This window comes from Verticillium alfalfae, genomic scaffold, assembly GCF_000150825.1.
Source record: "Verticillium alfalfae VaMs.102 supercont1.1 genomic scaffold, whole genome shotgun sequence".
In the NCBI taxonomy this organism is placed as follows: domain Eukaryota; kingdom Fungi; phylum Ascomycota; class Sordariomycetes; order Glomerellales; family Plectosphaerellaceae; genus Verticillium; species Verticillium alfalfae.
The window spans coordinates 1,121,919-1,133,676 of NW_003315038.1; the positions used below are offsets into that span (position 1 = coordinate 1,121,919).

The following is an 11,758-nucleotide window of genomic DNA, read 5'->3' on the forward strand; positions in this document are numbered from 1 at the left end:
CCAGTCTGCTTGCTTTGGCCAAGCACCAAAACTTCAGGCGTACATCCACCCCGGCGCAGCCAAACAATACCACACTTTGAGCAAGCCCTACGCGGACTTTGCTAGCCTCTTCTCGACTTACAACGTGTCCCAGCTCATCAGCGAAGCTACCAAAGGAGCGGCAATCTGGGAAGAGGATGGCAACAATGATCTTATCAAGGAATGTTTGAAAGGCTACCAGAAGTGGCAGGTTATTGGGTTGTCTCAGATCTACTGTAAACTGAGCATTCGTGAGCTCAGAGAACAGACGAAGAGTGCTGAGACGGGACAGCTTCTGGCAACAGACCAAGAAGTAGAAGCTCTTGTCCGTGATATGATCGCAACGGGCATGCTCAAAGGGTCCCTCGATACCGACACCAACGGCACAAGCTATCTTGCCTTCCTCCCTGATGGAGAGGTTCTCTCTGAGACGGAGTTTGCGCAAGAAATCAAGAAGGCGGTCGACAATCTCAAAGCCCTCGGCAGCATCGTTGAGACAACCGATTCACGCCTCATGGCATCTCGAGACTACGCTAGGCACATTGCACGCGAGCAGAAGCGCCAAGAGAAGGAGGGGCACATGGCCGACCAAGGCTTTGGCTTTGACCAGTCCATTGAGGACGAGGACCTCATGGTCGATACCATACAGCACGGTTAGCGTCCAGCTCAAGACTCCATCGTGCACGCGCCTCCCCCGGTGCCCGTGTTCGCTACCTCGCCAGCATTCTCGAACTTACTATTGGAGGACTTGTCGCCTTCAGAAGAAAGCGATGAACCCATCTATAGCGCTTCTTTCATCAGCACCCTGATCTCTATCGCGTACCCCGACTTTGACGCGATCCCAGATGACCCGGGCTTACTCCTCGGATTCGGTAGTCTCTAGATATGAGAACGACAACGAGGGCTGAGTCAAAGAAAAACACGTGGGTACAGAACCGCAATGCACGAAATATATGAGTGACGAAGGCAGCGACAAAACGCACGGCTTCTGATAATGGCATTGCTTATTCACAAACAACATGAAAGCGTTATGGCTTACAAGTAGGGCGAAGGAGAACGAGGCCCAGCAGTCTCATGAAATCATAAGGAAGCCGGCGTTCGGAAACGGAGTTCTTGAGACTTCGGACAAGGTATCATGCTGAGACAGTGTGTGGCATATTATCCTCTTAGGCCTCTGCCTGCTAGTTTCTGCAGAGAAAAGGGGGTCAGTGGCAAAACTGGTCCTAGAATAGCCAGTAGAGGAAACATGATGAGATCACATGAATGCGTTGTACGGCCGTGTTGAACATTGCATGCCTTGTATTGATCATAATTGTTCAGCAAAGGAACAACACAATACTCTTCTCGGCTTTCGCCGTTCATGGCTCATGATACACTCGAACATTCCGCTTTTCCTCTCCATAATCCAGATATGCCCCCTAGGCGCGTCATTTAGTACCGTGATTTTCAGCTGCGACGCCATTGTCATACCAAAGCCTCACGAACTGATGCTATACTGCTTGATCAGTTCCGCAAGCTTGTTGCCTTCCGACTTGTATTCAACCGGCGCGGCACTACGAGCCTGGTATCGAATTCTAGAAATAACCATTAGTTTCAAAGTCCTCGAAAGAACCCAAGTCCAATAGATATCTTACCTCTGGGACTCGCCGAAAGTGTCCATCTTGGCACTGCAGCGGAACGCGAGTTTCTTGCAATTGGCTGCCTCGAAAGCGTTGGGCGAGCGTTGCTTCGTCGCCGCCCTCCCTTGAGTTCCATGAGCTGATCCGCAGACATGCCCATGATAGAGCGGCCAACTTCGTCGAAACAGCTAAGCCACAGCTGTGATGTGTGATCGCATACGTTCACAGACATGATGTAGCGATACTCGGGCCTATCGTGAGAGACGTCACACTTGTCGCAGCGCCATGTGCCGTCATTCATGTCAACAACCTTTTTGTTGCAGCCTTCGTTGCGACAAGCAGGGTACGCAAAGGTATCCTGCTTGATATAGACAATGGTTGCTTTGAGGTTGAAAAAGTCCTGCTTTTCGCCCATGCCGAGCTGCTCGTCCTTGACCTGCACAACAACCTTGTCTTCGTCGGGGCGCCCAGTGGCAGCACCCAAACCGGAGCCCATGCTATTGTGCGTTGCGAAGGCATCATTACGACCAGACGAGTCGTACCAGCCCTTCAGGCGGTGAGCATCAGGAATATCAGGGTCGACGGACATGGTGCCCGACGACAAGAGACTCAGACTGCGACCGCCAAAGTCGGAAACCTTGACGCCCTTGAAGGCGACGACCGATTCCGGGCTTGCGTCAAAGCCCTGGGCAGACTTGCCCCAGATAGTGATGCGAACAGAGAAGTTGCTGTCGTCAACGAGTGTTAGTTCACGCTTCTCGTATGGTTTGCCTGTAGACTTGGACACGATCTGCGAGACTTCGCCAACATCTTTGAGTACACCGACAACGTCAACCGTCGCATCCTTCTCGACACTCTGCAACTCCTGGATGTTGCAAAAGTTGTAGCGAACCTGCGGGACGTTGGTCTGATCTTCAGCCTTCTCAATCACCGTATCTCGCTCAAAAGTGAGCTCGTAGTCGTTGGGAAGGTTGGTAAACTGCTTCTTGGCCATGCCGACCTTACAGGGGTTCGAGATATAGTAGACAGAGCCCTCTTGCAGCAGGTCGTAATATTGATCACACTGCTCGTTGAAGCCTGTCGCCTTGATTTCGCCGCTCTCGTCAAGCAGGTTGACCGAGAAGAGCTTGCCTTCTCCGCTTGGCTTGTGCCACGTCCGGATATCTGACTTTTGGGTAACGCGGGCCTTGATAGTCCATTTGTGCGCGTAGGGAGACAGTGCCTCGATGGGGTATATGTTGCTGCTGCCGTGGCTTGTACCGGCAACACTGCGACTAGGAATCTGCGAGATTCTTGGCTTCTCTTTCTCTTCCTCCTTCTTTGCTCCATAGAAGTTTTGGCCTTGGATCGGCGCATTGCCTGTGTTTCCCGCGTTGGGGGCTGCGCCCTCAGGGAGGGGTTCGAAGGCCAAGGGGTCACCAATTTTCTCAGGTGTGCCAAGCTCTGGAATGACCTCGAGACCGAGGATAATGAGGATGCTATCAACGTGTTAGCCTCAAAATCAGTCTCACATGATTAATGCACCGACTTTTTGCCCTTGACAGAGTTGGGTTGGTACTGGGTGACGCGAACAAGGCAGTTCTTGACGAGTTGCCCATCGTGAATCACGTGGTTGACCTGGGTCGCCATCATGGATTGGACATAGTTGTTGATGTCGCTTAGAACAATTCGGAAACGGTCGGCCGCCCCTTGCTGTCCTGCGAGAGGCTTGATCTGAAGGCACTGTAGAACAGGCACGGGAAACCTGGTGGCGACATTTTCGGGATCGTTGAAGATGGCGCTGTGGTCATCACAGCGGTCAGTGAAATTCTAGAAACGTGTGGGTGTTGTGGAATGATATACTCAAGAGCACCGCGTGTAATCTTTGATGCAGCAGCAGAATCCATCTTGAGCTTGCTTCGTACAAGGTGGTGGAAAGCAAGATGGGTGACTCTGGGTTGGGATGAACTATAATAAGGGTGGGTTGATGGCAAAAGATAGGCCAGGAAACGGCGCGTCGAACGCGTTCTGTTTAATGGATTAGACTGAGGCGTGTTTCCCGAAGATGGCGGGGTCGGGTATTTGGCAGTTGTCGCCACTGCATGACAGCTGGGGTTGGGCTTCTCCACTCGCAAGGCGCGTCGCGGGGCAGCAACGATCCGGACGTCATTTCTCCCCTCATTCGTTGTCAACGGCGCTGGCCAAGTAGTGAGTACCTAGCCAACAGAAGACACCAGGCAACCATTGTTTCTCTAACGTTCCTGACCCACGATTCAGCGGACTCTCAACTTTCTTTGGCGACTTTTATTGCACTGGAAACTTAGTACTACACCATACCATACGTTCTCAACTGACATCATGGCTGAAGCCGAGATTGCGACGAAGGCGCCGGAGAGCGATGCTGCTGCTCCTGTCCAGGAGCCTGTCATTCCCGGCGACACTCCTGCTCAGACCGGACCAACCATGGGAGAACACAGCGAACATTGCGTTTCAGACCGGCCGGCTCGTAAGTTGCCTTGGTGGTAGACGATCAAGGTAGTGAAAAGAGAGAGGCTCATAAGCACAGCACACGGCCAATCCGCTACCGGCGAAATCATCCAAATCAACGACACCGATGTGTACATCTCCAAGCCCGCCGACTACCCCCATGCACAAGCTCGCTTCTTGCTCCTCCTTACAGGTGGTACGGGCGTTCACTCGACAAACAACCAGATTCAGGCCGACAAGTTTGCCAGCGAGGGCTTCCTTGTGGCTATGCCTGACATCTTCAACAAAGATCCGGCGCCGACGTCTTCCACCTTTGATGTTGAGCAGAGCGACTCCTTTCTAGATACTATCAAGCTCAAGGTAGCTGAGACCGCCAAAAGCTTCCAGATTGACATGTGGCTTGCGCGCCACACGGAAGAGAAGGTGCTGCCTATTCTACACCGCGTGATCGACGGGTGCCGTGAGAAGTACGCTGATGCCATCAAGCACGGCGATGGCATATATGCCGTAGGATACTGCATAGGCGGACGCTACATTCTACTCCTCGGGTCTGACAGCCAGGCCGTAGCACAGAAGCCCGCCGACGAAGAGGCTGGCCAGCTGAAAAAGGGTCCCTCTATCAAGGTTGGCGCGCTGGCCCACGGCGCATCTGTGACGCCAGACGACTTCAAGGGGTTAAAAATTCCTATCTCACTAGTGTGTGTAGAAGATGATCCCCTATTTCCTGAACATGTACGCACGTTCGGCGAAGACGCATGTCCAGGCGACCTTGAGCACGAGTTCGGTCTACCCGGAGTTCCGCATGTAGTGTGTCACTTTGCTTTTGCCTTCGAATGACGATCTGGGGTGTTTCTAACGCATTGTTTAGGCTTTCGCTGTTGGTGGTGAATACGAAGATGCAACCATTCGAGAGGCACAGGCTACGGCTTACCACCAAATGTTGAAGTGGGTCCAGGAGCACTAAGTACCTAGGCAGGAAGGATCAAGTGCGCGGTGTGCGAATAGCTTTTCCTTGATATTGTGAGCCTAATGAACGACTGATGATGACCACTTGAACACACACAGCAGCTTGTCAAGTCTCTGTGAGATTCTCATATGATATCTACGCCTATGAAATGGTACACACGATTTTGCCCGAGTTCTGGTTACCCTCTAGGATTTCATGAGCTTTCTGGATCTGATCCCACGGCAGAACGGTGTCAATGACCACCTTCAGCTTGCCGTTCTCAAAATCGGGCAAGTAGCTCTCGAGCTTCTCTCGTAGCTTTCCCTGGTATTCGAGAGTCCTGCTCCGCAGAGTCGTGCCCTCAATCCGCACCCTCTTAAACAGGATGGGCCGGATGTCGAGATTCTCGACTATGCCACCTCCCATCATGCCGAGCATGGCGATCCTGCCATCCCTGGCAGTGACATCAATGTTCTTGGTGAAGTAGTCGCCTCCGCCGATGAAGTCGACGACAAGGTCCACCCCGTTCCCACCAGTCGCATCCTTGATCCCTTTTGCCCAATCCTCGGTCTTGTAATTGAAAGCCTTGGTTGCTCCTAACGTGCCTGTAATGAAAGAGCACTTGCCCTCCGTACCGGCTGTCGCATAGACTGCGCCGGCGCCGGCATCTAAGCTCAGCTGGATGCCGGCGATGGAGACGCCCGAAGCGCCGGCGTGCCACAGCACGGCCTTGCCAGGCTGGAACTCACCGACAACATGCAAGGCCTGGATGGCCGTGATCCAAGTCTCGGGGACGCCAGCAGCCTGCTCCCAGGAGAGGAAAGCTGGCTTAGGCATCAGCATGCCCACGTCGACGGCGACGTATTCGGCATACGCGCCGCCATATGCCAGACCAAAGACCTCGTCGCCGACCTTGAAGCGGGAGGTGTCGGTACCCTCGCCGGCCAGGGAATCGACGGTGCCACTGAACTCGACGCCGAGAATGCTGGAAACACCGGGGGGTAGGGGATATGCGCCGTTGCGTTGGATTTGATCCATGCGATTGATGCCAAAAGCCTTGACCTTTACGAGGGCCTCGCCAGACTTGGGGGTCGGTTTAGGAATGTCGGAACTCAGGAACAGGTTCTCGCGGGGGCCTTTGCCGCCCCTGATGTCTGGACAAGCGGGTCAGACGCGTGTCGTGATGATGCCGCCGAAGTCTCGATGGCGGGACGTACCATTGCTCGCATCGTGCCGTCATTGTCACTCAAAAATGCCAATGAGTCGTGCGATGTCGTGCTGTAGTTGCTGTCATGAAGATGTTGTCTGTTTTCCTCAGCTCTCTGGTGTTGGGATTTCAGGTGCCTGACATCCGGTAGAGGGGGTCATGCTTTCCTGTCGTCTCGATGACGTGCGGCTCCAGCATTCCCGTCCTGCTTGCGACTTGCAAACCTAACGCCGAACCTGGGCCGACTGATCCACGAAACGCATTCCGCGCTCTCCCACGCTGCCAACGCCAGCAAGTGAGAAGACGGCAGATGGTCCAATTGAGAGGGCCGAAAGGGCCCTCAAGCGTCAAATTGAAGACACAACATTCTTCTCAAGGTGTACGACACCAACAGAAGTCTACTCTCAACTCTTGTCCACAGCAAAGGGGCGCCTAACCGAGACACCGCGTGGCGCAAGTCATCCAAGGCTGCTGCAGAACATTATTGTGCAGCGTGAAATGTCAAATTGACAAACGCTGTCGTGCTGTTCTCGGGATGACAACATTGCTTTGTGAGAGCAATAGCATGGAATTGGATCAAAGGCAGGCAAGACACATTGAACTACACTAATGCGAACTGCTGATGACGCCGCCTCCAACGAAGCAGGCAGCTAGCGATAACTGCCTCGCGAGTCGCACGGCGATGAGGCAGTGGTAGATAGGAGGAGAGAGGATACCTCGAATCCCTCCCTCATACGACCTGCCTTGCTCGCATCATAATAATGGATCATTGAATCTCGGGAACGCGGGGACTTGATTTCAAGAATCACTTGCAGGTCATCTCGATGGCCAGCAACAATACGAGGCGCTCTGAACGCTGTGAAATGCTTCTAGAATTGGCAAGCTCCTCACTGGTCCAATGGGGTCGGATTCGGAATCAGGGTCAGAGTCAGGCCGGGTATCATGATTCTCCCTGCCCTCGCTTTCCCCTGCATGTGGAAGTCTTCCCTGTCCGCCCTTCCGCCTTGCCAGCGCCTTGCCCGGCAACCGGGAGCGGGAACATCAAGTCAAGACATGGTTGGCTCCCGGAAAGGACAACAAAAACATGGTGACGGGGCCTGCAACTGGGGGAGCTCTGCTGAGTGGAAATTAGCTTGCGGGGCGTGGAGCGCTTTCTGGGTCGATAGTACACAATGATATGGAAAACTCGGCTCCGTAGCTGGTGGCTCAGGAGAAGCTGATTTGCCCGTCACCAGCTCACTGGCCCCAAAAGCTTGAACTCTCACACACGACCCATGCGAACCAACCCCTTTCGAGCTGAGGTGGAGTCGGAGCTTTGCCGTCTGAAGGCGCCTCCGTTTCGATGGAACTCCTGATCTCCCGGAGATGCCAAGAAGAGGCGTCAAGGCCCGAGAAGTCATCGAGCAGAAACACCGATTGCCTGCCTTTGACTGACGATCACGGCGCGTCCTATCTTGGCCAGTGTGTTTACGATGATATGCTTGCTACATACCTGACGCGAGGCAAAGTCATAGGTGGCAGGAGCAAAGAGTTCAAAACTGTAGGACCTGGGGACACGGTCCGCTGGGCGGGTGATGCCCAAGCGCAGCCCCCCTTGGTGATCTGACCAGCACTTGGGCGGCACGTCGTCTCATATCGTCAGACCGCCAGCTTGGCCGGCTTTGCTTCCGGTCCCCCAAGCTGGGTACTGGGTGGGCTGGCAGGGCTGGTATCAGTTCACATCGTACAGCAGGTTCGGCGGTCCCAGCAAGCCTCGCCTGGAGTCTTCCCAGGTGTCAGACACACATCGGGGCTGCTTGGCAGATGGGAGACACAGGGCAGACTTTTCCGGTGCACAGGCTTCACAGGGCAGGCGGCTTGTACCTGATGGGTGAGTTGGTCGCTGTTGCCATTTTTGGAGACGGCCCCAGAGAAGGCTCGAAGGGCCCCAGGAGCAATCCACTAGGAGGGCAACGATTGGCAAGAGAAGCCCCGATCAAAGAGTCTGGACTCTGGTGATCATCGACATACCCAGTTTTCTAGTCATCGTATTGTTGTTTTGCACCCCATTAGCCGGATTGGGATGGGGGCCTCTTTTTTTTTTTTCTCTCGTGTTGTTAAACAGGCTGGGAAATTGAGCGCAAAGCCGTCGGTGATATACGCGAGACCTGACTCGTCCGTTCACTTCTCCATGCCGCCCAGCGTCCGCCCCACTGGCACTGATAGCGCTGGTACTGGCCTCCGCTGGAGCGCCGCCGCATCATAGCACCTGGGTGGCCGTGCCGTGGCCTCCAGAGAAGCATCGTCACCGTAAGGTACCTACTTTACTACCTGCCTAGGTACGGCTGACCCCAACTCAGCACATATGACTCTATTGAACCTTAGTGCAATCTCTGCGAGGCTCAATCTCCTGGCTCGCCACCCACACCATCCACTTCCACATCCGCCCGTCCAACCGCCCATCCAGCCATCTAAGCCCAATCGGCTGCACGACCTGAGCGCGCCGCCCTTACATCGTCCCCATCCATCACATCTCGCCCGCGACTGGCGACAGCGAGCGATGAGCGATTAGCCTTGGACATTAACTTGGCACAGTTGAAGCAGCGGCCTGCTCAAGGGATCGGGCGGGCCTGCCCAGCCGCACGGAACGGAAACCAGGTGTTTTGGTGCGATCGATAAGAATCTGCGGATGGCACCGTCAAGCTGGCCCTTTCGCACTGGTAGAACGAAGTAACAACAGCTCCAGGAGCCATGGTTTTCATAGCCACGTATGGGTCATCGAGTAAAGTCAGACGCGTCGGCCTTGACGCGTGGTAGAGCAGTGCAATCTGCTCAATCTGCTCAACCGCCTTGGCTGCCTTCTAGACGGAGCAGGATGGCGGTTCACCGGCCTGTCTGCGTCGGGCTTTGTGTCCAGCGATAGGGTTCCTGCATTAGTGTGCCCCGAACCAGCAGGACAGGCGTCATCAGCTCAGGCACAGCGACTTCCGCCAGTCAGAACCACCAGGCCGTATGCGGGACGGGCAGCCCTGCGTCGACTGATGGTGGTGTTGGTTCGTCTTGGAGGCCCACCAGGTCATGCACTAGAGTCGTGCACAATCCCACAGTAGGTAGCCAGCAGATGTACAAGTCACATGTGCTGCTCATCCGACTGAACAGCAACCGTCGTCTCATACGCGCGTCAACGCACATCAATAGCGAGCTACAATTACGGTACGCCGGGCCCAAGCAACGGACCAAGAGCACGGGCACTACTACCGTGCTAACCAGCCGGGGCAGAAAAGTTAGTTGGCGATTGCACAATGGCCGACTCGGACGGACGATGGCAGTGTCCATTCCAACGCAGGCCATGGACTGGTGACCCACAGGCGATCACGGCCGAGCCGGTACGAGTTCTCAATCTCTCGCATTGTTAGGATTGGCAGGGAAGCAGGGGAAGGCCAGAGACAAGAGAGAGATTGTGCGGTGAACAGCGCCGGCAAGAGCCCGCTTCAACAAAAAACAGGGCACGTAGGCAAAGGCCCAATGGCGAGACGGGCAGCGCTTCCCTTACACCCCCCCCCTATCCATCGCTGACTGTCTGGGCTGGCGAGGTCTATCTCCCTGGTCTGTCAATTAGAAAACGCGAGGAGTTCATTCGACGCCACGGTAAAAATGGAGTCCTCTTTTGCCGACCCAAATTAGTAGCGAGAAATCCGGCAAAGGGGGGGGGACCTGGCGCTGTATGAGTGAATGTGTTGTCGGCGTGAGCGTGAGTGCGCATCGGGTGTGGACCGCTCGGTGCCAGGGCCAAGCGGCACCCAGTGAGCAGCAGCGGCTGGCGGAAGAATGTCAGCGAGCAAGCCAGCGCTGAAGGGCCATGGAAAATGGACATGGAAGACAGGGGTGGGGGATGGATCATGGATAAGATGGGTGGATGGGATGAGTGCCAGGAAGTCAACCCGGGAATCACACCTGGGCATCCACATCCGCACACCCCTTGCGGCGAGAAGACCCATCCTTGCCATCCTACCCACCACCCCTGACCCCTGGCCTGGCCCCATCGCCAGCGTGGACTGCGCGGGTTCTCCCCCTTTCCCCTTGGACCTCGCTCGTCTGTTGTTTGTATAAAGTCCTTTTCATCCTGTTCCCCATTACACTTTTCTTCCTCTCCTCTTCACCCACACACATTCGCTACAGCACGACCTAGACTTTCAGTCACTTTCATTCGTTAATACCAGCGCAAGATACCTAATCTCTCCAACCCACTACCACTCAGCCATCACCTCGCTCTTCCCCGAGTCGATTTAATATCAGTCAAAATGAAGTACTCCGCTGCCACCGTTCTCGCTGCCGCCACCGCCGTCATGGCCGGCGCCTACGGCAACAACGTCACCTACACCACCGAGGTCGTTGAGGTTTACACCACCTACTGCCCTGAGCCCACCACCCTCACCCACGGCGACAAGACCTACACCATCACCAAGCCCACCACTCTGACCATCACGGACTGCCCTTGCACCATCTCCAAGCCCGTCCTGACCACCTCGGTCGTTGAGTGCCACGACTGCGCTCCCCCCGCCAAGCCCACCTACACTGCCCCCGCGGTTCCCCACGTCCCTGCCCCGGTTCCCGGCCACAACCAGACCACCACCAAGGTCGTTGTCCCCGTCCCCACCACCAAGGCCCCTGAGACCGTCCCCACCGCCGGTGCTGGCAAGGTCGCCGCCCTCTCTGGCGCCGGTCTGGCCGGTGTCCTCGGTCTCGCCGCTTTCGTCCTGTAAATTCGCTACCTTTGAGGTCAACACTCGGCGTTCGCGTCTCTGCCTCGGTCGCCCGCAACGGTCAAGGGGGTGGCGACGCAGCCACGCGACAATCAGCATGACGCGGACGGCGAGCGCTCTTAGTGTGGAGTTTGCGGGCGTTGCGGGGTTGTTCGGATACCCAGGATCTTCGGGAGGTGTTGCCGGCGGTCGGGCGGTCTGGACATAATTGGGCTCGCCAGCCGGCAGTCGATATCAACAAATCCAGTACATTCTTGTACCTGCTTCGTGCGCACATCTCGGGTGATTTCGTCACAAGTGAGGAGGAAGAGGAAATGAGGAGGCTCGACTTCTCGCCCACGGAGGATTCTGTCTTGCTCAAGATACCTGTGTGTGCGGTCTATACCAATTTTTGCCCTGGGGTTCCTGGGGAGAGGAATATTAATGTGTTCACGATGGAGCGCAGCGTTTCATGGCTCTGATCATACGAAAGAAAATCGATCCCATATTTTGTTCCTCCCTCTACCTAGTGGCAAACTTGTGGTATCCGTTCCTCGTCGGATGTTTTATGGCTCTCCTGTACAAGCTAGACCTGAGTTTCTGTAGTTCCCATAATGAAACGCAGCACGGAGAGACCACTTTTGGTCCGACAGCTAGTTGGCCTTCCGCAGTTTTCTGCGTGTACATTGTGACTTCCTTTTGCAACGATGCGACAGAGTCGAGTGCTTCTGACCACAGGTCCAGGACGCGAAGAGATGGGGGGGGAGCGGTGAAAGGGCGA

At 55.2% G+C, this 11,758-nt stretch overlaps 5 protein-coding genes across 5 annotated transcripts in view; 3 read left to right on the forward strand and 2 right to left on the reverse strand.

The window, feature by feature from the left end:
* Nucleotides 1-676, forward strand: part of VDBG_00355 (conserved hypothetical protein) — a gene marked incomplete at both ends in the record, with an annotated part of 1,575 nt that extends 899 nt beyond the window's left edge. Inside the window, one exon of the mRNA XM_003008628.1 lies at nucleotides 38-676. Coding sequence (XP_003008674.1) covers nucleotides 38-676 — 639 coding nt within the window. The remainder of the gene's footprint in view (nucleotides 1-37) is intronic.
* A 630-nt stretch (nucleotides 677-1,306) lies between these two features.
* Nucleotides 1,307-3,645, reverse strand: VDBG_00356 (replication factor-A protein; the record flags this gene model as incomplete). The annotated part of the gene is made up of 4 exons (XM_003008629.1): nucleotides 1,307-1,592; nucleotides 1,653-3,115; nucleotides 3,166-3,417; nucleotides 3,480-3,645. 4 exons carry the CDS (start codon nucleotides 3,521-3,523, stop codon nucleotides 1,522-1,524), a joined length of 1,830 nt encoding a protein of 609 aa, XP_003008675.1.
* A 329-nt stretch (nucleotides 3,646-3,974) lies between these two features.
* On the forward strand, nucleotides 3,975-4,940 carry VDBG_00357 (dienelactone hydrolase family protein; the record flags this gene model as incomplete). Its single annotated transcript, XM_003008630.1, has 2 exons — nucleotides 3,975-4,122; nucleotides 4,183-4,940. The coding sequence occupies 2 exons, from the start codon at nucleotides 3,975-3,977 to the stop codon at nucleotides 4,938-4,940; spliced, it is 906 nt and encodes a 301-aa protein (XP_003008676.1).
* A 271-nt stretch (nucleotides 4,941-5,211) lies between these two features.
* On the reverse strand, nucleotides 5,212-6,289 carry VDBG_00358 (quinone oxidoreductase; the record flags this gene model as incomplete). Its single annotated transcript, XM_003008631.1, has 2 exons — nucleotides 5,212-6,196; nucleotides 6,267-6,289. 2 exons carry the CDS (start codon nucleotides 6,287-6,289, stop codon nucleotides 5,212-5,214), a joined length of 1,008 nt encoding a protein of 335 aa, XP_003008677.1.
* Nucleotides 6,290-10,393: 4,104 nt separating this feature from the next.
* Nucleotides 10,394-11,631, forward strand: VDBG_00359 (hypothetical protein; the record flags this gene model as incomplete). The annotated part of the gene is made up of 1 exon (XM_003008632.1): nucleotides 10,394-11,631. The coding sequence occupies one exon, from the start codon at nucleotides 10,537-10,539 to the stop codon at nucleotides 10,996-10,998; it is 462 nt and encodes a 153-aa protein (XP_003008678.1).
* Between the last annotated feature and the right edge of the window lie 127 nt (nucleotides 11,632-11,758).